Source organism: Loxodonta africana, chromosome 15, assembly GCF_030014295.1.
Source record: "Loxodonta africana isolate mLoxAfr1 chromosome 15, mLoxAfr1.hap2, whole genome shotgun sequence".
NCBI lineage: Eukaryota > Metazoa > Chordata > Mammalia > Proboscidea > Elephantidae > Loxodonta > Loxodonta africana.
Genome location: NC_087356.1, coordinates 2,526,785 through 2,550,671, shown reverse-complemented (window position 1 = coordinate 2,550,671; position 23,887 = coordinate 2,526,785). Strand labels below are relative to the sequence as shown.

Here is a 23,887-nt window from a genome sequence, read left to right as displayed (position 1 = left end):
CTGATTGATTACATATCTTTCTGGAGCTCTATACATACTGTTGGAGCCCTGGTGGTACAGTGGTTAAGAACTTGGCTGCTAACCAAAAGGTCAGCGGTTGGAATCCACCAGCCGCTCCGTGGAAACCCTATGGACCACTTCTACTCTGTTCTGTAGGGTTGCTATGAGTTGAAATCGACTCGATGGCAAGGGTTTTTTTGTTTGTTTTTTTATACATACTGTACCAGTGGCATAAGAGAAGGACAGCTGGGAGGTGCTCTGAGGCCCACCTCAAGCTGCTTACTGTGCCTGTAAGGCCCTGTGTGGCCTGGTTTCTGTCTGTCATGGTAGCCTCTGTCACACCACCCTCCTCCTCACTAGCTTTGTTTCAGACATCCCCACTGTTTTAGTTCCTTGACTGCGCCAGTCTCATGGTTATGCTTACATATCGGGCCCCTATGTTCTTTTTCACATACATGCCAGCTTTTATTTCTATGTAAAAGTACTTAGAGAACAGTCCTTGGTACATACTAGATGCTCCATACATGAACTCTGTTAATTTTTCTTTCTGTGAACATTTTATTGTGCTTTAGGTGAAAGTTTACCCGGCAGATTACTTTCCCATTCAGTAATTCATACACAGATCGTCCGTGATGTTGGTTGCAGTCCCCACAATGTGTCAGCACTCTCCCCATTTCCACCCCCGGGTTCCCCATTTCCATTCCTCTGGTTTCCCTGCCCCTTCCTGTCATGTAGGAGCCCTGGTGGCGTAGTGGTTAAGGCGCTCAGCCGCTAACTGGAAGGTCAGCCGTTGGAACCCCCAGCCGCTCCTCAGGAGAAAGGTGGGGCAGTCTGCTTCCATGAAGGTCACAGCCTTGGAAACCCTGTGGGTCTGCTACGGATTGGGGTTGACTGGATGGCAACGGGTTTAGTTTTGTTTTCCCTGTCGTATGCCCTTCTGTTGGACTCCCTCTAATTACCTGGCTCTCAGCTCAGATGTAGCTTCTTCACAGACATAGCCCCCATTAGTCTCTGTTGTCATATCTATTTTATTTTCATCATAGCACTTACCCCTACCTGAAATAATTTCACTCATTGCTTGTGTCTTCCACTAAAACGTCAGCTCAGTGAGAGCGGACACCTTGTCTGTCTTGTTCCCCGTGGACTCCCCAGCATCGGGAGCCATGTCTGGCTCCTGACAGGTGCTGAGTGCTGGAGGAATGCCTGGGGCTCTCCGCCCTCACCCTCGTCTCCCACAGGGCAGGGCTGAGCTGAGCTTGTGTAGACGCCCTTGTAGCTTAGGACTCTGGCAGTTTTCTGGAGCAAAGCTAACTACCCTTAGCCTGGGGTGGTTTTTCTGAGTCTGCTATGCTGCGGCACCCCCCTGGCTGCTTCCTCGCCCTTGCGCTGTCGGTTAGAGTGACAACAGTCATTCAGAAGGGTCAGTTAGAGGGTAAAGGATCCCTTTGAATTAGAGTTAATTTCATTGTCTCTTAAATAGTGAGGTTTTTGTCTTCTTGGCCAGAACTAGATCCTGAGATCCCATCGGTAAATGACATGGGAATTTGGAACAGTTGAGCCCTGTCTGTCTCTGCCCTTGCTGCAGAAATAAACTGTAGTCTGAATACAAACTTGTGGCCTGATCTTCTGACTCTGAGGCATGGGGGTCCTGCCCGGACAGGGTGATGCTGTGTATTTTTAAGGCTCCCTCTGCAGGCGTCAGGGCCCTCCCTGGGTTAGAGAAGTCTTCCTAGTGGACTCCTTTGAGAATCTGATGGCCCTGACAGACCTCTTCAGGAGAACGTGCAAGCAGCCGTACACACCATCGTGCATGTCATTTAGGGGTGTGCGGGACCTGCCAAATGCCCCCTGTGGGCTCTAAAATCCTGCCTGGGGATTGAGGTTGGTTTGTTCACCCATCACAGCTGGGTTATAGCTCGTCCATGGCTGTTTCTTTCTGACTCGGTCTCCTGTTCTGTGCCCTCTTGTTTTTGTAACAACCTGCTGGACCCCTCAGACCCAGAAGAGGCGATACTCTCCTGGAGTCCAGGTACTCAACCCTTGACACGCCATGGCCACCTCTCATCCTCTTGTGTGTCCACCCAACATTTCCTTCTGTTGGGAGTCTGTGTGGCTGTTGTCCCAGAGTCACCAGCCTCAGGTCTCAGCTGCATCTCCACTTGCATGTTGACCGTCTAGGGTAGTGGGGAGCTCACCAGAAAAGTGGCATGCCTCGTGTTACCCTCTCCTCCCATCACCCTCACTCTCCATACTGCCTAGCACCGGCTTGTTCTGGGATGGTTGGCTCACCATTTCTAAGGGCGAGTTGGCTTCTCCAGCTCCTTTGGAGGGAGAACTTCTGAAGTAGACGGGAAAGTGGCTGGGACACGGGGAGACTTTCATTTTTCTCCCTGTGGTGGGGGAACCTGGCCCTGAGGAGTTAAATGTGGATGGAGTTCCTGGTTGGTGCAAATGGTTAACACGCTTGACTGCTAACTAAAAGGTTGCAGGTTCCAGTCCACCCCGAAGTGCGTCAGAAGAAGGTCCTGGTGATCAGCTTCCCAAAAACCAGCCCCTGAAACCCTGAGGAGCACAGTCTACCCTGACCCCGCAGGCTGACCACGCGTCACAGCTGACCCCTGGCGGCTGGTCTCACATGCCTGACCCCGCAGGCTGACCGCGCGTCACAGCTGACCCCTGGCGGCTGGTCTCACGTGCCTGACTCCACAGGCTGACCGCGCGTCACAGCTGACCCCTGGCGGCTGGTCTCACGTGCCTGACCCCGCAGGCTGACCGTGCGTCACAGCTGACCCCTGGCGGCTGGTCTCACGTGCCTGACTCCGCAGGCTGACCGCGCGTCACAGCTGACCCCTGGTGGCTGGTCTCACATGCCTGACCCCGCAGGCTGACCACGCATCACAGCTGACCGTGGCGGCTGGTCTCACGTGAGGGCGAGGTTAAGCAGACCGGAACGCTCTTGACTAAGAACAGTCACCACGGCTGGATAACACCATCCAGGACCCAGCTCTGGCAGTGCTCTTCCTGAGTCCTAATAGATTTATCTTCCTGTCGCTCATAGTGTTTTAGAATTTGAGAGTGACTGTTGTGAATGGAGAGATTCAAACAGGTGTTTCAGAATACCTGCTGTGTACAAAGCACCGCCCTTGCGGGGAGGGATGGGACTGTCGTGGAGATACGCAGAGAAGCATAATAAATAATTTTTTCTTTAAGAAGCTTACCTGGTAGGTGAGGAGATGGGTGTATATACGTATATACCTGGGCAGTACCCAGGTGCCACGTGGTGATCTTTGAGAAGGATTCAAGTCAGACTCCAGAGTCTTAGAGGTGCCTTTGCAGGCACCCCCAGACTGGGAGCAAGGAGAATTACTGAAGGCAAGTACAGAGTGGAGTCCCTTCCTGGGCCTGTATCCCTGAGTGGTCATCTGAATGTAGGGTCTCAGGGGCTGCTGACGATACAGCAGAGTGGTCTCCTGGTTTGCTGTAAGGGGCTCAGCTTGTATGTGCGGAACCCCTGTGGCTGTTTGTGTAGATGTTCCTGAGAACACCTCCTCACTTTCCTCTGCCTTCCTTCCCTGCTTCCCCAGCGGGTATTCCCCTACGTCTCAGCCATGGTGAACAACGGCTCTCTCAGCTATGATCATGAGCGGGATGGGAGACCTACGGAGTTGGGGGGCTGTACAGCCATTGTCCGCAACCTCAATCATGACACTTTCCTTGTGATTCGCTACGTCAAGAGGCATTTGACGGTGAGTCCTCGTCCTCGACCACTTGGTGGTGTGGGCTTTCTTAAGCCTATTCCTGTGGCCTCACCATGACACGTCTCTTATTTTTATTCTAGATAATGATGGACATTGATGGCAAGCATGAGTGGAGGGACTGCATCGAGGTGCCCGGCGTCCGTCTACCCCGTGGCTACTACTTCGGCACCTCCTCCATCACTGGGGACCTCTCGGGTAGAGCCTCGTACATTCTTCATTTCCCCACTGCAGTCGTGTCTCAATACCCAGGCCTGATGGGGCTTCTCAGAGGGAAGGGACAGACAGAGGTCGGGGATGCAGATGCCCTGAGAGTGGTTATCTTCCTCATTCTTGTGTCCAGACCCCTTAAAAACCCCAGGCCCAGGTTTTCCTAGTTGTCTCTAGGTGATGGCTGGTGCCAAGGGAAAGTAGTGTTTGCCCCTTCGTCTAGCCAGTCTTCCAGCCTGTTTGGATTCTTTGCTTTCCTGCTTCTGGTGCCCTTTCTATAGTCAGGCCCTCTCCTTCCAGCTGCTGATGTGTTCAGTCCCCCTTCCTTTCCCAGGCCTTTTCCTTACTCTGCCATCCCTCCTCTTCTGACTGACCCCCAGCTGTTCCTTTTTGCTGAGACTTTTAAACGTGTGGTGTGTACAGGTGCTTCTGTTTCCTAGCACTGCACCCCGATCTGTATCTGTTAACACTGTTAGTGGATGCATCTCTGCTATTAACACTGTTCCCACACAGCTCCTTCTATTCCCTGGCCACCTGCAGCTGCTGGGCCGTAACTCTTTGTCCTCTCTTCACCTTGGTTGACCAACAACTCAAGCTCTGCCCTTCCTCGACTTACGTGGCATTTGCAATGCCTGGTTCTTTTACTTCCTGTCTCCTAGTTTCTGTTCCTTCTTTTATCAGATTTGTAGCTTCTTGCTCTGTGCTTACTTCCTTGGCTTTAGTCTCAATCATAACCTCTGGGGAAGGGATAAGGAACTAAACTTTTGGTTAATATCATTTATCATGGATAAAACCAGTTTGAAATAGAACGTTCCTGTGGTGAGATGGAAAGGCAGGTACCCAGCTGAGGGAGGGCGGGGCTGTTCAGCACCAACCACTCTTGCCCAGAGGAGACGGGGACTCAGTAAAGCCAAATCTTCCAGTTTTTCAAGAGAAGCTGAAAATCTGGAGTTTTAAAATAAAATTCCCTGATTTTTAAAAACCTGGCAGCTAATGTTTTTTTAAAACCAACTTTTTATTAAGGTATACTTTACAGACAATAGAAGCGTACCGTTAGAAGTTTCGACAAGTAATTTTATCTACGTAATTACCACTGTAATCAAGATACAGAATGTTAATTTTGAATGAACAACTAATTTGTGCTGTAAACCTTCACCGAAAGCACAATAAAATTTAAAAAATAATTAAAGGAAAAAACAAAACAAAAAAATTGATTCTGTTGATAAGTCAGAGTCATGTTTTGTTAATTTTTAACCCATTAAGTAAAGTACTTAATATGTGGGGGGAAAAAGAAGAAGATACAGAACGTTTCCGTCCCCTGAAGAAAGTTCGTGTGCTTCTCTGCACCACTCCTCCCCGACCTGGGCTCCAGGCAGCCACTGGTCTGCTTTCTGTCACCACAGAGGTGAATTTTGGTGCGAGGCTCTAAATGGAGCCCTGGTGGTGCAGTGGTTAAGAGCTGGGCTGCTAACCAAAAGGTCAGCAGTTCGGATCCACCAGCCGCTGTGGAGCAGTTGTGCTCTGTCCTGTAGGGTCGCTATGAGTTGGAATCGACTCGATGGCAACCGTGTGGGGCAAACCTGTGGGACAGATGCAGCCTCGGCCTGAGGGCATGGGGAGCACGGCTTTGAGCTCTTTGCTGTATAACCTCGTTATGTAACCAAAGCTGAAAGAGGCCCCCGGGTATACACTTGTTCCTTTGGGCTTGCAGGTTTCTAGGGCCTGCTCTGTTAACCTCCTAACGTAGTTCTCAGTGGAAGGCTGCTCCTAACTGTTAGAAGTGACAAAAGAGAATAATTTTTTGTTTATTCCAAGAAGTCCTCTGCCTTAGGTTTCTAGTGATAACACCTGTGTTATCAAGTCTGTCATCTTTGCCCCTATCAAAACCAACCAGACCCACTGCCATCAAGTCGATTCCAACTCATAGCGACCCTATAGGACAGAGTAGAACTACCCCATAGCATTTCCAAGGAGCAGTTGGTGGATTCAAACTGCCAGCCTTTTGGTTAGCAGCCAAATGCTTAACCACTGTGGCACCAGGGCTCCTCTCTTTGTTCACAGGTTCTCCCTAAATACAAATGGTGTCTTTTCCGAGGGCTTTCTTGTTGGCACCTTCTCTCTCATTATGCAACAGGCTATTGGGAACTGCTGTGAAAGCTAGGACTCGTCCTAATATCCCAACTTTGGATGTCCCTGCAACGTGAGAGACACTTCCCTGGCTTTCTATGCCATCCCATGGTTTAAACTCAGCCCCGACAGCTAAAATATTTTCCTCGTTGACGGTGAATCCAGTTTCTCCCTATTTGGGCATCTGCTAAGGATTCTAACAACCCAAGCGGCTGTAGATGCCACCCTGGTAATAGAAACAACAAGAAATCCAGTCCCCAATAGCCAACCTAGTAGCAATGAGTACCCCTAGCACCCAGACTTGTGGTCTCTTAATACCAACTTCCACTAAGAGGAACTACAGCTTCTTGGAAAAATGGCTAACGACAGCTCTGAAGCAGGAAATACACAAGATGAGCCTGGAACTTCCCAGGAAAGCAAGGAAGATACAAAAAACTTTTAGGCTTGTGACAGAATGACTGACAAAACACTTCAGCAGGCTCCTACCGGTCCAAAGAGGGTTCAAGTTGAGCATCAATAAGATAACCTTAAATAAGCTTAAATCTATGTGTTTATAGTAGTATTTTAAAAAGAAAAATCCCTAATTGCCTTGATCCTTTCTCTGGTATTAGTGAGATTCAGGGTCACAGCTGCAAGGAGCTGCAAAGAAATAGGTATGTAAAAGGGAAGTTAGTTAGTTTCATGTCAATAGCTGTGCCCTGTCCATGGCCCATCAAACAATAGCTCTGAAACCCTTTCCTGTCTTGTGTGTCGTCTTGGCTAAGGGGAAGCTGCGGTGCTACCGTGTCGCCCCTCACTGTGCTGGAAGGCCTTACATACAACATGGGATTTAATTCTAGCAGTGGAAGTATTATTATCTTAAGTTTTTCATTATACAGGTAATGCATGTTTGTTGTAAAAACTTAGATACAGAAGACAATAGGCTACCCCTGCTTCCTATCTTTATTTTTAGATGAGAAAACAAATAGTTTTCAGTTATTTTTTCAAGGCCACTGCTAGTTATCTGTGGTCAGAGGCTTGAACTGAGATGCCTCTTTTTGAGGTGGCTTGAGTAACTGCCATTTTTTTTCTCTAGATAATCACGACGTCATTTCCCTGAAGTTGTTTGAGCTGACGGTGGAGAGAACCCCAGAAGAGGAGAAGCTGCATCGAGATGTGTTCTTGCCCTCGGTGGACAACATGAAGCTGCCCGAGAGTAAGCCCAGGGGAACCCGGGAAGTGGCCCTGTGGTAGGGGAGGAGGTCGTAGAGGGGCACAGGGTCTGAGGTGGCTCCCACCCACAGCTCTCAGGGCTCTGCTTTCCGTGTTCTTCCTCTGAAGAGTATGGAGCGTTCGCACCCACGTTTTCACTTGTCTTCATGTCACAGATGAGCAGCAGGGAAGGCTGCTCAGTTTTTAAACTGAGGCACCTGGAAAGGGAAAGTCAGTTTAAGCTTTAACTCCCCAGAAATAGATGTCAGAAGCTAGGGACTTGATAGCCTGTATGGGTGGGCTCCCTTGTTCTGACTTGCTTCTCTCTCTTGCTTTCTCAGTGACAGCCCCGCTGCCACCGCTGAGTGGCCTGGCCCTCTTCCTCATTGTCTTTTTCTCCCTGGTGTTTTCTGTGTTTGCCGTTGTCATTGGTATCATACTCTACACCAAATGGCAGGAACAGAGTCGAAAGCGCTTCTACTGAGCCCTCCTGCTGCCGTGACTCTCTAACTGTCCCCGGGGAGCTGTTGAGGGCAGGCGCTGATCTGAGCACGCAGCCTGGTGGCTCTTCGCCAAGGCTCCAACAGCTGGTTGGGGACTGTGTTCTGTCACTGGAGCTTTGAATGCAGGGACACCCCTGGGGCCCTCTGGCTCTGGTTCAGGACCCCACCGCCCCAGGGCGGTGCTGCTGTGATGTGCCTTTCCCTGCAGTCCTTCCAGTTGTAATGCCAAAATCACAAAAAAACATTTCAATTTCATAGCCCAAGTTGCCTGTTGTTGGACTCGAGGACCCTTGGACTTCCTTTTTAAATCCTCAGAGTAGAAAACCGGTAACTCGTCGTCCCTTCCAGCTGGCCATTCATTGGCTTTTGCAGTTTGCCCCAGCCTCTGTCCACTTGAGGAGCTTCTCTTGGAAATCTGGGTGAAAACATCTTCCCTGCCTGGCCTTCCTCTCTCCCTCCCATTCACCGTCCTCTCTAAACGCAAGCTGAGCTGGAAAAGACATTGGGATGCCTCTCTGCTGAGGCTGGGGCTACGGGACAAACTTGTGTTCACTGACCTGCATTTTCTTAGGTGGCTATAGAGAGAGGACTTGATCTGCTTTGGCTCACCGCTCCAGCCTTTGTTCTCTCGTGAGCCTCGGGTCTGTTGGTGCGCCCGTGACCACCCCAGTCAGGTCCCTGCAGGCCCTCAGTTGGGTTGGGCTGATGCCTGGCAAGCAGGGCACCTGAAGCTTAGACAACTGTGTGGACATCCTGAGATTCACTGTGAAGCTGACCCGCTCCAGGCTTTGGCACTGAATGCAGCGTTTGCCATGTGGTCTGTCCATTTGGAGACGTTTCTGAACTCTCTGGAGCCTGCTTAGCTGCATGTTTTGTGCTTATCGTGATTTTTGGAACCCCACTTTGAGAGTTAAAAATGTAAGGAAGCTTTCTTCTTACAGCCTGGACTTGGAAACTCCCCAGAGAAGAAATCTGGCTTCTTTTCTTACTGGACAAGAAAAAGTTGCTGTTCTCACTTTGCAAGTCTGGGGAGCAACAGGCCCTCATTGTGCCTGAAAGAGTGTGTTGTCACTGAGCAACAGAGCCCGAGTGTCACCCTCTATGTGTCAGTCCTTTTTCTACTGCCTTATCTGACAACGGGTCATACGTTGCTCACCTGTCCACCCCATGATTAAATTGATTTACAGGCCAGCGTCTCCCTGGAGGACCTGGAACTCTGAGGCACTCCTAGCCACGTACTTCTATAAACCCGTTGCCATCAAGTCTATTTCGACTCCCAGCAACCCTACAGGACAGGGTAGAGCTGCCCCAAGATTTCCAAGGCTGTAAAATCTTTACAGAAGCAGACCGCCCCATTTTTCTCCTGCAGAGCAGGTGCTGGATTTGAAACATTGACCTTTTGGTTAATAGCCAAGGGCTTAACCACTGCACCACCTGTGCTCCTTCGTACTCTGTAGCCTAAGGGAAATTCTTAAAACGGCTGATGAAGCCAAACGTGGACTTCTGACTCCATATCCTTCCTTTTAGAGGTGGGTCTTGGGGAAGGGCCAGAATTTTTTCCTGAACCCAAGCCCATCAAACCTTGGCCTGCCTTCTCCTGGATCGGGAAGGCCCTTAGCCCAGCCCAGAAGGAAAGGAAGGGTCACCTTGGCCGGGTATAGGTTTCTGTTTTCTAGAGCCTTCTTAGATCCTTCCCCAGGTGTTGAGTTAATCATCACAGACTGGAGTGCTCTCCTGCAGGTGGGATTAAAATGGGCTGAGGCTGACATGAGCCTCTTTCCACCTTCTCCGCAATAGCAGAGAGGCTCTGGATGCTGGAGGATAAACTGTGACCTATAGCTTGGTGTTTAGACCAGGTAGAAATGAAAAATCAAATGGCTGTTTGTCTTTTTTGAGTTCAAGGGGAAATTGGATGGGTCTGTGTGGTGGGAGGACCTAGGTGGGCACTTGAGATGGCCAAGGCAGTGTGGAGGTGGGGGCTTTCATTGGACTATGTGTGTGAGAGATCAAGCCCATGGCTTTTGTATGATTGCAGCTCATGAGCTCCTGGGAACTTTAAAGAGGCCAGAGAACACATGAGGTGCAGCCTCTACACAGTCTGGGGATACCCTTATAAAACTGTGTGGCATAAGAAAACAACTTGACCTAGCATTGTATATCCTGCACACTTCCTGCTTTTTGTTCTGGAAACAAAGTCCCCCGTTGTGAATAGGGAGCCCTGGTGACCCAAAGGTTGGTAGTTTGAATCCACCAGCCACTCCTTGGAAACTCTATGGGGCAGTTCTACTCTGTCTTATAGGGTCGCTGTGAGTCGGAATTGACTCGCGGCAACCGGTTTGGTTTTAGTGTTTGTGAATAGGGCTGAATATTGTTCTGGGCATTCTAATCCCAGATTTGTGCTAGATGAGGGAGATGCCTGGTCCACAGTGTGGTGGTTTTACACATGGACACTTGGGGTGAGAGCAGTGGCCTTGGCAATGCCATTTTACCACACTTCAGTCGTTTCCCTCCTCAGTTAGCCTTCAGCTCCGCTTTCCTCTGCCTTCAGAGCCTCCTAGTGTGGAGAGACCCTGAAGATTAGAGATGGTGCACAGAGATGATACTGCTGACCATCTTTTTGAGTCTTGTCTGAAGGGCTGGTGGTTTCAGCCTTCCATATTGTCTTCAAACCCCCAAATTGAAAGGTGGCGTTCTGTTATGAAACTTGTTTATTTCAGTGGGAAATTACAACCCTGCCCTTCTTGTTAGACGTGATTTCTGAACAGACTAGCCAGAATCTCCTCAGACCCTCGTATGTGTCCTAGAAGACAGAAATGAGGAACTGGTAGGAAACCCAGCGGTAGGGCTGATGGTAGGCAGGAGTGAAACCAGGCAAATGTGGGCAAATTAGTCTTGGGATTGGAAGATCTCTCAGGAGATTCCTGGGTCCCTGGTTTCAACTCATGGTCTATTATAGTAGGCTGTAGCATCAGATCCTGGGTGGTGAGGATGGAATAGTAGCTGTCAGTGATGGTTGGTGAAGTGACGGCATGGCTGGATATTTTAATGGCGAGTAAGTACCTGGACTCCAGGTTTAATCAAGTTCATGGCCAAATAGTTCTGGAGAGAACAAGTGACAGTTAGGCTGACCAGTCTGAAGGCCCTCTCCCCAGAGTCATCCCGAGAGCCCCCAGAACCTCTGACCTGGTCCCTGTGGTTGTCACTCACCGGAGTTGCATAGATAAAGTTGAACAGCATGAAAAGTATAACCAGTATGACAAAGAGAGCCAGGATTTTCTTGCGGTTGTGTTTCCAGATATATTGCCACAGGTTTTGCATAGGTAATAGCACCCATCTGAGGGTGCTGTCAAGGCGTCTGTTTATGAGCAGGAGAGATGTCAGAGAATAGAGAGAAGAGAGGAACTTCAGGTAAAGTGACCCAGAGCAAAGAGCTTTCTTTTCAAAAAGCTCCTTCCGCTTGCCACTCTCCCCACCTCCTAAGTCTCTTCTCTCTTGATTGTAACTGAGCATTAAGATGGGGTAGTGAGAAATAGTTATCCCACTCCACCTGTAGGCCCACCATGTCACCATACCCCATAAAATGCTGTCAAAGAGGAAGAAAGATTTGGTGCCTTTGCCCAAATCTTACATGGGGGGTTGAAGTGTAGGGTATCGGTTGGGTTCTGACTGGCCTCGTCCGGCTGGCTTGAGTGCGGCTTCGTCCTCAGTGAGCATCTCCAGCGTCATGTTTATTTTACCCTAGAAACCCCATAGGTGGTAGGAGGCTGAGCTCACATGGCAGGAGCAAGAGTAGTTCTAGGGCCACTTCCCAGGATCCAGAAAGAAAAAGGGATTTTAGCTAAAGTTCCTTAAGTCTATTCCAAACCCTTTGGCGTTGAGTCGATTCTGACTCATAGTGACCTTACTGGACAGAGTAGAACTGCCCCATAGGGTTTCCAAGGCTGTAAATATTTATGGGGCAGACTGTCACATCTTTCTCCCACGTGGAAGTCTATTAGAGCCAAGTTATGTGGCGTGGTAGTCCTAGTCAATAAACACCTTCCCCAGCTCCTACCGACAAGCGCCATTTTCCACTGTCGAGGACCTGGCAAGGCCACCAGCCAGTTACAATCTTCTTCTTAAAGAGGGAGACGTGCTTGTGTTGGTGGAAGTGGGGCCACTTGGGCTCCGTGTCCATCAGCCTGATGGAGCAGTTCTTGGCATACCGGGCAGGGAAGGGCATGTCAGCCAAATCCAGCTCCAGGACCCCTGGGCCCAGAAAAATGCTGTCAGCAAGAAGGAGCTCCCTGCCTGTGGTCACGGGCTTTATGCCAGAATCTCACCTAGGAAGTCATCACTGGATAAGATGTCATTGTCCCAGACCTGAATGATGAGCCGGGGTGGGAACTTCAACGATGTGGGATCCAGGCTCCATATGTAGTCCTAGAAGATGGCAGAGCATTTTCTTTGGGATGTCTCTTGGACACCTTAGTGGCCTACTGTCTAGTGTGATGTACTCTCGAGGACAGGACTTTGGTCTGAGGACACGTTTCAGGTGTTCTGGTTCAGCTTGCAGGTCTCCGAAGGGAGGGGGTGAGGGAGCTCCTGGAGCCTGAGACTGTTGCCTCCCTCCCTGTGTGGTGTCTACCTTCTGGCTCTGGATGCACATTTGCTCGGCTGCCAGGTAGTCCATGGTGAAGATGAACCGCCAGTTGAAGTAGCCCTTCCCGGTCGTGGAGCAGTAGTGGATGTCGGTCATCTGCATGTCCTTTTCCAGCCCCAGTAACCACCTGGGGCCAAAGGCCTGTCACTGGGGTCCATGTGTGTCAGCCCATCCCCAAGCTGGAGCCCTGTGGGGTGGACTGCCCAGGTGGAGCTCTGCAGGGAGGACTACCCAGCAGACTTCAGGTGCCAGTGGAAGTGGAAGGCTGTCACCCCCAGGATTAGGAGGCCCCAACAGGAATGACAGAACTGGGGAAGTAAGGGGCCTCTGCCAGAGCCCTAACCCTGTCCTCACCCTTTGACGTAGATGTCGCTGGTCTTCTCGCCACTATAATTGCTGTCCTGCAGGTCCACGTTGGAAACTTGCCAGATGATGCAGCGTAGCTCATACCTGCAGCCACTGCGCCCTGAGGCTTTGCTAAGGAACAGCTTCCCACCCACAGCCATGGTGCGGAAGAGAGGCCTGGGAGGCTTCTTCCTGTGCTCACGTACGTCTTGTCAGATTGGGGGAATTCAGAGGAAGAGAACTCCCAGGATTCCCAGTGAAGGAAAGAGGTCCTGCAGCTCAGTGTTTGGGAACACTAGTGTCCATACCCCGGGGTCGGGGGGGGCGGGGAGGCAGGTACTGAATGTCATGGTTGGGAAATAGACTGTCACTCACCTCTTTGGCTTTCTGGGGCTGATGTTGACTGGGGGGCCAGGAGGCCCAAGCTTCTTGGGGAAGATATCCACCCACATCTGTACCTTTCCCTAGAGCCAGGATGGATTAACTGGCTGGGTTTGCTAGCCTCTGTTCCCAGTGGGCTGGCCTGGGGAGCCCTGCCCCATGTTCCAACACTGAAGGGTGGGGTAGAGAGGTATCTGGGAGGTAGAATGAGCTCTAGACAGGAAGTCAGGCAACCGTCCACCAGTTTTCCCTTTGTCCTTGTTTTGGCTGGGAGAACAGTGTGGTGGGGTTGGTGTGGGGTGTCATGGCTTTGAGGCCGATGGCCATGATGCTGGGATTGCATGTACTACTGGGGTCTTTAGAGGGTTAATGCCATTTAGCAGGTCATGATGGACAGCCCGTTCGTCCAAGGCTGCAGACTGGGGCTGGGGCTTTGTTTACTAACCACCTGGGGGTTCTCAGTAAGAGTCACCCAGATCAGTCCCAGTTCCCAGGTCACACTGTTCTGTAACCACTGCCTGAGGGTGTTAGAGAGCCACAAGGCACAGAGGTGTAAGAAAGGAGACGGGATGAAAACAGTAGGAGTGTCCCCTGCAGTCTGTCACCTGGTCGATGCCTGGCTGGCTGTCGCTGTAGAGTGTGCGCGTCTCCAGGTGCTCCGGCACCAGCCCTTGTGTGTGCAGCAGGTAGAGTGCCAGGCGCTCCTTCTCGGGTCCCAAGTCCTGAGCGGTAGGGGGTGTGGGCTCTGGATTGGAGGGGTGGGTGGAAGGAGGGATCCCATAGTCATTAGCCTTCCCCTCTCCCAGGTAGATGCCCACCTCTCCACCCCCGGCCTGGGCAGTGGTCATTAGCCTTCCCCTCTCCCAGGTAGATGCCCACCTCCCCACCCGTGGCCTGGGCAGTGGTCATTAGCCTTCCCCTCTCCCAGATAGATGCCCACCTCCCCAGCCCCGGCCTGGGCAGTAGTCGTTAGCCTTCCCCTCTCCCAGGTAGATGCCCACCCTCCCCACCCCCAGCCTGGGCAGTGGTCGTTAGCCTTCCCCTCTCCCAGGTAGGTGCCCACCCTCCCCACTCCCAGCCTGGGCAGTGGTCATTAGCCTTCCCCTCTCCCAGGTAGATGCCCACCTCCCCAGCCCCAGCCTGGGCAGTAGTCATTAGCCTTCCCCTCTCCCAGGTAGATGCCCACCCTCCCCACCCCCAGCCTGGGCAGTGGTCGTTAGCCTTCCCCTCCCCAGCTGGTGCCCACCTCTGCACCCCTGGCCTGGGCAGTGGTCGTTAGCCTTCCCGCTCTCCCAGGGAGGTGCCCACCTCCCCATCCCTGGCCTGGGCAGTGGACACGCTTGCCCTCGGCACGGGTAAAGGAGAAAAGGGGAGGGTGCCCTCTGGCTTTGGAGCCCCCAGCTCTGACCCCCAGCTCCTCTATATTCTGGAGCCCTCACTGGTCCCAGAGGCCTGTGTCTTTGCTTCCTGGGGGTGTGCTGTGCTTCTCACCAAAGCTTTGCAGCTTGAACTTCTTCCCATTGTAAAATACAGAGTTGTCCTCAGAATCGAACAGAGGCGGGGGCAGCCCTTTCAGCTTGGCATGGCGTTCCAGGAGATAGCTTGGGGGCATCTGATCTCGCCACCTGAAGGGCCCTGACCTGTGTGGACAGGTGAGAGGAAGAGGTAGGGCAGGTTTGAGCTGTAGGATGAGCAGAAGTGGGAGCTTGGGTAGAGATGGAGCAGATCTGGGCCCTGGGTGCCCAGGATGCAGACCCCTGAAGGAGCCGTGGCTCACTCCTCCACCCCTTCCCCATGCCATTGCCCTGGTTCAGGCCCGCTCTCACTGGCAGTAGGATTTGGAGAGCCCACAACGAGCTCCAAAGCCAGACAGGAGTCGGTTTTCGAGGTCGATGACTGTGGTTCCAATCTTATCATCAGGTGAAAACAGGTCAAAGTCATAGAGGTGGATCTCTAGGTCCTTCTCCAGAGGGATGTTGCAGCTCAGTTCAAACATCCTAGGGGTGTGGGTGTTGGAGGCTGCAGAGACGTGGCTGGAGGGGCATCAGAGCTCCAGGCTGCCCCGTGCTGTCTACCTGTTCCCCTCCCGTATCTCAGCTCCCTGGGCCCGTGCTTCACCCCCTGGTTTGGTTTTGGTGCACATGTAGAGCAAGGGCATGGGATAGGCCTTTGTCTGCCAATAACCATGCCTTGAGTATGGCTATAAATAACTCCTGATAGACCTGGGCTATGGGGCTCTGAGCTCTCTTCCCAGACCGAGAATCTGAGGGAGAGTAGGCCTGGACCACCCAGCTATTTATCTTCCATCTCTTGAGCCCTTTGAGTGTGTGAGATGCCATGCTGGGAGCTGGAGACTAGAGTCCTTTGTGTTTCAGCACCTTCTGGCATCATGTGGATGGGAACAGGGATGTGGGATTGGATGAGTCGGGCAGCTCACGTGCCAAAGATGGGGTCCAGGGTGTTTGGCTGGTACGTGTCTCGGTTGCCAATCTGTTTCTGCCCCAGTTTCAGGATCACATAAGGGTCACACTGGGGGCCACAAACATGACAGGTGAAAAGAATAGGAAACGGGCCAGTCTCAGAGGGTGGGCATGGGGCACACATGAGCCCCCTGGGATCAGATGGGCCTGTGGGGAGCTGGCACTCTGGGTGTCAGAAGCCTGAAGGAGCTCCAGATTGGGGTTTGGGGCAAGGTGTGGGAGGCCCCCTGGGTTGGGTGGGGCTGCAGGAAGGTGGGAGCTGTGGGGTCCGGGCTGCTGCCTTACCAGACCATTGTAGTCCTGGGGCTGCAGGCTAAATGCCCGTACCACGTACACCCGTACCAAGCACTGCTGAGGGAAGCCTTCTCTCTCAGGCCAAACCAGGAACTGCCGGGGGGGCTTGGTGGCTTTAGGATCCTCAGGGAATGGGTAGATGCGGAAAAGGCCCTGTAAGAGTTGGGGAGGCGAAGGTGTCGGGAACTCAGCCTGGCAGTGCTGGCTGCCAACGCTAGCGGGGCTCTGTGGAACCCGCCAAGTGGTGCCCCCTGGCCCAAACTGAGGAGACAGGGTTCGGGGGGAGGGTGGTAGCAGATGCAGCAGGGTCTTCTGCAGGGCCCACAGTGGTGATGGGGTGGGGGTGTTGGGCAAAAGAAGTGCAGTCGCTAGGTGCGTTGCCAGTTTCTGCGGCTGTGCATACTCATCGCACCCCTCCATCCCTTCAGCTCTGAACTTGTTCTCTAAGGCTCGGGGCCTTGGGAGACCAGCACAGGTTAGAGCTGAGTGTGAAAAGGCACTGCCCTTCCTGTGTAAGGGAGGGTAACCCTGAGTCTCTGCTCCCCCACTCCCAAAGCTGTTTCTCACGCCCTCCCTGCCCTTCCTCACAGTGAGTGTGATAGGGCCAGGGTTTCACTAGGGTCTTCTGGGGATAGGAGGGCCCCAGGAGATAAGGAGCTAAGCTGGAATGGGGGCTTTGGGGGCGCAGTGGTTAAGAGCTACGGCTGCTAGCCAAAAGGTTCGCAATTCAAATCCATCAGTCGCTCCTTAGAAACCCTGTGGGGCAGTTCTACTCTGTCCTATAGGGTCGCCATGTGTTGGAGTCGACTTGATGGCAATGGGTTTGTTTTTTGTTGTTAAGCTGGGATAGACACACCTTGAACTCTCCCACCACGGGGCTGTCCAGCACGGGCTTCTCCTTGTAGAGTCTGAAAGTCTGGCAGAAGTCCTGCAGACCTCTGAAGTCTGGCACAGCCTCCAGCTCACAGTCATACACCTGTGGGAGGTTGCATGCAACCCAGGCTGCTGGGAGGAGTGGGCCTCAGCTTGACCAGAGGGGGACCACGCCCAGGATCGGGGACTAAGGGGCCACCAGCTCCCAGGCCTTGCTCCAGAGCATCTGATCCACCCATGGCCTCAGAGTTAGCACCCCAGCCTTCAGGCAGGCAGCCCTGGTTCCTACGAGGGTGTGGCTGCTATGGAAACTGCCCCACTTGGTGGTTCCCAGAGGAATCAAGGCCAGGTCTGGTGGCCTTTACCAGTGTTAGCACCCTCCCCTCTCGGGGGCCTGCAGACCTTCAGGGTATGGTAGTCTTTGTCCTTGTACTTTAAGGACTTGGGAGCATCTCTCGTGGCCCAGGACAGCTTGCTCCACCAGTCCACGTCATGCTCATATTCGTCCTGCAGGGAAGATGGTAATTCTGGCTTTAGCCCTTGGCTGGGGGGAGGAGGGTGGCACAGTGGTTAAGCACTTGGCTGCTAACTGAAAGGTTGCTGGTTTGAACCCCCCAGCTGCTCAGGGGAGAAAGATGTGGCAGTCTTGCTTCTGTAAAGACTACAGCCTTGGAAATCCTATGGGGCAGTTCTGCTCTGTCCTATAGACTCTATGAGTCAGAATTGACTCCCCGGCAGTGGGTTTTTTTGGGGGGGAGGGGAGAGGGAAGGGAGGCACAGTGGCCTTCCTCTGCCCAGGGTCATCCTGCCCTCCCACCCCCCAGCCCCCAGCCTGCCCTCCAAGCTGGCTAGGACTGTTCCCTACCTCGGCTTTGTGGTAATTGAGCCATAACTTTTCATAGAGGTAACCTAGGAGCTGAAAAATGAGAGAGCAAGGTGAGGTCAGACAGCCCCCAGTCCCTGCCATCTCTGACTTCCAAGGAAAGAGGGGTCAGCCAGGGCTTACTTACTGCCCTTCACCTAGGCTCTCTGGCCTGTTAATTCAGGGACCTTGAGACATGAGGTTGGGGAGCAAGAAGGAGGGTAAGCAACCAATAACTGTCCTGACAGGGAACACAACAGAGAATCCCTGATGGAGCAGGAGAACAATGGGACACAGATCTCAAATTCTTGTAAAAAGACCAGGCTTAATGGTTTGAGACCCGTGGGACTCTGACGTTCACAGTCCCTGGACCCTTTGTTAGCCTAAGATTAGAACCATTCCCGAAGCCAGCTCTACAGACAGGGATTGGCAATGACGCTGGTGAGGAGCGAGCTTCTTGGCTTAAGTAGACACATGAGACTATGTGGGCAGCTCCTGTCCAGTGGTGAGATGAGAAGGTAGAGGGGGACAGGAGCAGGTTGAATGGACACGAGGAATACAGGATGGAGAGGAGAAGTGTGCTGGCTTATTAAGAGAGCAGCTAGGAGTACATAGCAAGGTGTGTATAACTTTTGTATGAAAGACTGACTTGATTTGTAAACTTTGTAAACTTTCACCTAAAGCACAATAAATTAAAAAAAAAGAGTAAGCAGTCCTCAGTCCTCATCTCTCAGGCATACTGGACCCGGGCAGTGGCTCAGAAACAGACCCTTAAGCCCCACCTCAGACTCGCTGACTCAGAATCTGCTTTCTATCAAGGTGCCCAGCTGATTCCGTGCATAAAATGTGACAGGCACGTTCTAGAGCGTCATTCTCAGCCTTGGAAGCACACTGGAATCACAAAGGCTGTTGCCTGGGTCCTACCTCCTGCACTCCTGATGTCACTGGTTGGACTGTGGCCCGGGTATCTGGGTGATCCTAACATACAGCTGGAGCTGGAACCACCGCTTTAGAGTCTTAGCGTGCAAGTGGGCCTCACGCTGGGGGCACAGACATCAGAACTCTGCCTAACTTCCGCAAATGGTGCCGGTTAAGGTGGGACCTAAGCCCTTTACTCACCTCCTGGTGCTTCTTCATGGATAGCGCTGTTTGGAGGAAGTGCAATCATGAATCTCAGGAGGCGGGAGGAAGGTGGGGTGGAGGGAAACCAACCCAGAGGGAGCCGGGGCCTCACCCCACTCTCAGTGGGGGACTAGAGGTGAGGCCTAAGGAAGGGCAAGGAGAAAGGGCCGTACTTGGAAGCCTTGGGGGCACGTAGTTGTCAGCCCAGGGGTCACAGAAATAGGGCTGTAGGAAGTCGATGTTGGCCTGACCCACCACCGTCTGCTGGCCAAAGTCCTGGGTGTCCACCACCTTCACCATGAGGGGCAGCGAGTAGGCCTCCTCTATGGGCATAAACTGCATCCCCAAGGAGAGGTGGGGAGTGTGAGTCCTCCCTGGAGAAGAGGGCTGCCCCAGCCCTTGCCCAAGGACCTCTTACCAGGGTGAAGAAGAGGGCAGACTGGGGGAAGTTGGGGTTGGTCTGGAAGTCCTTGATGGGTTCTGTCCTCAGGGACTGCTCCCCACATTCCACCAGAAGATAGGGGGAGCGTACATTCTTCATGTTCCGTAGGCCCCAGACCAGGACCTGCCAGAACAGAGAAGGGAGGCGGGGCAAGAGGTAGGCAGCGCCTCTGTGATGGGGACCTGGCCAGACAGAAGGGGCCACCCTAGGAATAATGGTGCCAGAGAGCACACAGGGCTGGGGGACAAGGCTGAGCAGAGAAATCAAAGTCTGAAGGCTCTCTGCCTACGGGAACCAGTGCTTGTCCTCAAGGCCTGAATGCTGCCCTGCTTCTCTGGGAGGGAGGTGTCCTCTGGTCACTGTGACTGTATCCCCTACTGGCCTCCAACACCTTTTCCTCACGTACTGCCTTGTCTGACTTCCTCAGTCCTCAGGAGGGAGTTCCTGAGGCTGATTGCCTCCAGGGCCCACAGCAAGGAGGAGTGGTGCCCCAGGCTTCCCAAGGGTCCCTCACGGCATCTGGTTCATTGCTGACTCATGTCCCATAGAATTCTGGCCATTCAGTGACCCAGCATCCTGTGTTCTCACTCTCAGCTGAGCAACACTGAGGATCCCAGGAAATGCACACGCCCTTCCTCGTGGGGCCTCCGTGGGCCAGGAGCATGAACCAGCCAGGTTGCCTGGCCATGGGAAGGCCTGACCATCGTTTGCTCTTTGCCAAGTGTATGGCAGGGCACACAGGTTAGAATGGAGACCTTCATGCTACTCTTAGGTGAGAAACATGCAGGCATTTGGAGTCAGGTAGAACTGCCCACATTCTGGCTCTGCCACTTAGTCTCTATGTCACTGTGCACGGAACATGTCTTTTTCCTTCTTTAAAAGGTAGTCCCTACTGCACAGGGGCAGTGTGAGGCCCAAGTGCTACAGTGAGTGCAAAAGCCTTTTGTACGCTACCCACAGCAGAGATCTGCATGAAAGTAATTTAAAATGTTATGTCAGAGCTTCTGCTCCTCATTTCTTTCCTGTATCCCTTCATCTCCCAGACTGTACCTCCTTGAGGTCCAAGCTTTAGGTCAGGCAGTCAGAAAGGCCCAAGGAAGGTCAGAAGAGAGCTCCACAGTGCCTAAGACGGCTCTGGGTGATACTTGCACCCTGTCCATCCTCCCCACCCCATGCTTCCTTGCCTGATCCTTCTGCCCCACACCATCATCACCTCAATAGCCATCTTCTTTAGCGTGGGCTGGATGTCCTTGGGGAGCATGTAGACCTTGTCCTTCCAGGGAACACTTAGGATTGGTGGCTTCTTCTCTCTGACACTCTTGAGGGATGAGGTGGGACAGCAGAGAGAGTGAGGCCCCTTTGGGCTGGTCCTTCTGCCCCCGGTCCCAACTCAAGCAGGGCCCTAAGAGGGTCCACCTGAAGAGGCCCCAGAACCCCATGGGTAGAAGCTGGCAGGGAGATTTGGGGAGCTTGAGTAGGCCAGTGTCACTAAGCCCAATGTTCTGTTTCCTAGGCCCCAGGCTTTCTTGGGGGTTGGAGTTGGGGAAAACTGGCTCTGCAAATTTGTAGCTGGGATGGTGGGGTGGGGAGGGGGCCCTGGATACTACACCTCCTAACCAGGCCCTCTGTCCTAGTACCTGGGTCTCGAGGATCAGCTCACAGGATGCCAAGATCTCGCCCTCTTCCTCCCCCATCTGTTTTACAAGGGGGTGCCACCTCATGGGGGGCAGGGTCCGGTCTTGGAGATCCAGCCAGACCACTGGGGACCACATGCTTCGTCCCCATAAGCTCTCTTTGCCCTGGAGGGAAGTGCAAGTTTGTAAGACACAAAGGTCCAGCTGGCAGGGTTGCAGCTTCTCCCCTGGATTCTGACAGTGGTAGGAGAACGGCTAATGTTCGTGTTTCCATGGTGCCTACCACTTGTCAGGTACCATTGGAACACTGGTCCCATGTATCCCTCTAAGGAGAGGTTCCCCAGGAGCTCTGTGAGGTAGGCCCTTTTCCCCAGCCTGGCCCGCTTACCCGGGAATCCTGCTGCCACAGTTCCAGCACCACGAGTGGTGGGCTGTCTTTGGTGTCCTGGGGATTCTCATACAGGAGGAGGTGCAGGAAGACCAGCGTCTGGGCCCACGTTGGGGCTGTGGAGCTACTCAGCATCCGGGTGCGCTGGCTGTGGTTCAAGAAGACCGCTCGAATGAAAGGCCCTGGAGGGCGGAACGGATAGGGAGGGGAGGCTGTGTCTCCTGCTCTGGCTGCTTCCACTGCTGGTCCAGCTGCCCAGGGAGGCCAGGTCTGGCAGCCACAGGCACTGCCGGCTGCCTAGAGGCCCGCTCAGTGTGAGCAGCAAGATACTGTGTGTAACCCGAGCCCAAGGGTCCATCTGGTTCCATCCACATGTATTTCACACCTGCCACGTTTGAGGCCTGGAGACCTCTGGAGGAGTTGTAAGGACCAGGCGACACTGTGGCTGCCCTTCCCCAGCATCAACTAGTGTCCTTGGCATCAGCGAGTGTTGTGTGGCCCTCTTGATGTGGGTGGTGCCTGATGGACACAGCTCTCAGCAGGCACCCTTGGAGTTCTACCACCCACTGCCCTGGTCCAGACTTCATCCATCTTCCTGGCTCCCTATAAACAATGCCACTAACAGGAGTGAGTGGGAGTGTGTCTCACCTAAGACCTTCGGTGGGTTTTCCTCATGGGAAGTAGTACAGCTCCTCCCTCTCAGGGCCTGAAATTTCCAGGTACCCCCTTTCCTCCCCCACCCCCCACAACTGGTCCAACCACAGTGATGCATGTTTCCCAAGCATGTCATTCTCTGCATGCCTTCAGGTCTCTGAGGTTTTGTTCCTGCCTGCTGTTCCCTCCTCATTAGCACGAACTCCTTCTTCCTCTTCAAGACCTAGCTAAATAGTCCCCACTGGGGAGAAGTCTCCTCGACTCCCCCTTTTCAATTCCATAGCACTGGGGTCACACCTCAAGAGCAGCCCCACCTCGTATTGTTTTGGTGTCTTTTCCCCAAACCAGAGCCATGAGCTGCTAGGGGGACAGGACTGCCCCTTGGTCTTCCCTTTCTTGCCACATTCTTTATACTGCTGGGTGACCACAAGGCCAGGGCCCTGGGGGCTTCAGGGAGCAGGGCGCCTGCCACCTACCCTGGAATCTCTGGATCTGGTTGGGCTTCAGGTTCCGGGCCTGGTAGATGTAGCAGAAGAGCTGGTAGTAGTGGGGCTCTGGCCGAGAGAGGAACCAGCGTCCATTACTTGCCCCAGGACCTCCAAAGGCTGCCTGTTCTCTCCCGGGCGCTGACCCTCCCCAGTCCCTGCCTTCGGATACTGGGCCTCTGGACCGCCCACGCAGACTAGCAGTCAGATGCTCACTGTTGAAGGTGCAGTAGATGAAGGGCATGTTGGATGGCTGAGTGTTCTCTGGGGTAGGCCTCCAGATGTTGGAAAGCATTTTGTTGATGCCCCATAAGGACGTTCTGTCCTCTTCCTTCTCCTTTTCCTTAGCTTGCTGAGTCAGATCCATCCCCAGCGCCTAGGAGGGTCTCGCCTGAGGCTCCTGGGTGCTTTTCCTGTCTCCCCAGCCCAGGCCCACATCAGCCCCCTCCTCTCACAGGCTCCACCCACCGGAACCCGGGAACGTGGTGCTGCGGTCCACCCTCTCCCCCACCCCAGTGGTCAGTGCCCAGCGCCGGGGCTCCTCGGACTCTCTGCCACATCAGGTCAGGCCTGGCTCCGGGAGGTAGGCTGCAGAGGGCTTTACCAGGGATCCCTCAAGAAGAAATATGGGTGCGACGCCCCTGTCCTTGTTGGGGGCCAGCCTTCGGTGCCAGCAGCGGCGGCGGAACTGGCTGGTGGGCTGAGGATTCAGGCGAAACTTGGAGCCGAAGGTGCCGTACTCCCAGCCCTCGTCCTCCTTGGCCACGCTGGGGCTGTGCTGTGGGAGGACAGCCGAGAGCTGGGGGCCTCCTCCCGCCTGGCCCGGGGGACCCCCCGCTGCAGGTCGCGCCCGGCCCGGGCCCCTCACCAGCTGCAGGAAGGACAGCGTCTCCTGCTCGTGGCTCAGCTTCTGGGGGCTGCGGAAGCGCATGCGCACCCAGCGGCGCCGCCGCACCGAGTGGTAGGTCTTCTCCACCGAGTTCCAGGCCGGCGGCAGGCCCGCGGGGGGGACCCCAGCTCCGTACTCCCAGCCTGCGGGGGGGACCCCAAGTCTGTACTCGCAGTCCGCGGGGGGACCCCAGCTCCGTACTCCGGGCCCGCGGGGGTGACCCCAAGTCTGTACTCCCAGTCCGCGGGGGGACCTCAGCTCCGTACTTCAGGCCCGGGGGGTGACCCCAAGTCTGTACTCCCAGTCCGCGGGGGGACCCCAGCTCCGTACTTCAGGCCCGGGGGGACCCCAAGTCTGTACTCCCAGCCCGCGGGGGGGACCCCAGCTCCGTACTCCGGGCCCGCGGGGGGGGGACCCCAAGTCTGTACTCCCGACCCGCGGGGGGAACCCCAAGTCTGTACTCCCGGCCCGTGGGGGCGGGACCCCAGCTCCATACTCCCAGCCCGCGGGGGGGACCCCAAGTCTGTACTCCCAGTCCGCGGGGGGACCCCAGCTCCGTACTTCAGGCCCGGGGGGGGACCCCAAGTCTGTACTCCCAGCCCGCGGGGTG

General features: G+C 53.9%; 2 protein-coding genes across 3 annotated transcripts in view; one reads left to right on the top strand and one right to left on the bottom strand.

Annotated features, from left to right (window-relative positions):
- Positions 1-13,169, top strand: part of LMAN2L (lectin, mannose binding 2 like) — a 32,308-nt gene extending 19,139 nt beyond the window's left edge. The window contains exons 5-8 of one of the 2 annotated variants that reach the window (XM_010601360.3): positions 3,585-3,746; positions 3,839-3,953; positions 7,168-7,287; positions 12,836-13,169. In XM_010601360.3, the coding sequence (XP_010599662.1) occupies positions 3,585-3,746; positions 3,839-3,953; positions 7,168-7,287; positions 12,836-12,861 (423 nt within the window). In that variant the 3' untranslated portion in view covers positions 12,862-13,169. Of the gene's footprint in view, positions 1-3,584; positions 3,747-3,838; positions 3,954-7,167; positions 7,288-7,624; positions 9,949-12,835 lie in introns of those variants that run through there. The other variant, XM_003422001.4, reaches the window with a different exon arrangement.
- The window catches only part of FER1L5 (fer-1 like family member 5), a 66,068-nt gene continuing 52,711 nt past the window's right edge, over positions 10,531-23,887 (bottom strand). The window contains 26 exon segments of the mRNA XM_023541145.2: positions 10,531-10,836; positions 10,838-10,885; positions 10,994-11,141; positions 11,415-11,524; positions 11,841-12,034; positions 12,109-12,208; positions 12,414-12,555; positions 12,783-12,878; positions 13,149-13,237; positions 13,760-13,899; positions 14,646-14,794; positions 14,981-15,151; positions 15,592-15,683; positions 15,920-16,081; positions 16,785-16,904; positions 17,204-17,308; positions 17,667-17,717; positions 18,783-18,808; positions 18,959-19,121; positions 19,204-19,350; positions 20,441-20,545; positions 20,865-21,026; positions 21,250-21,431; positions 22,380-22,457; positions 22,605-22,764; positions 22,993-23,420. Coding sequence (XP_023396913.2) covers positions 10,531-10,836; positions 10,838-10,885; positions 10,994-11,141; positions 11,415-11,524; positions 11,841-12,034; positions 12,109-12,208; positions 12,414-12,555; positions 12,783-12,878; positions 13,149-13,237; positions 13,760-13,899; positions 14,646-14,794; positions 14,981-15,151; positions 15,592-15,683; positions 15,920-16,081; positions 16,785-16,904; positions 17,204-17,308; positions 17,667-17,717; positions 18,783-18,808; positions 18,959-19,121; positions 19,204-19,350; positions 20,441-20,545; positions 20,865-21,026; positions 21,250-21,431; positions 22,380-22,457; positions 22,605-22,764; positions 22,993-23,420 — 3,674 coding nt within the window.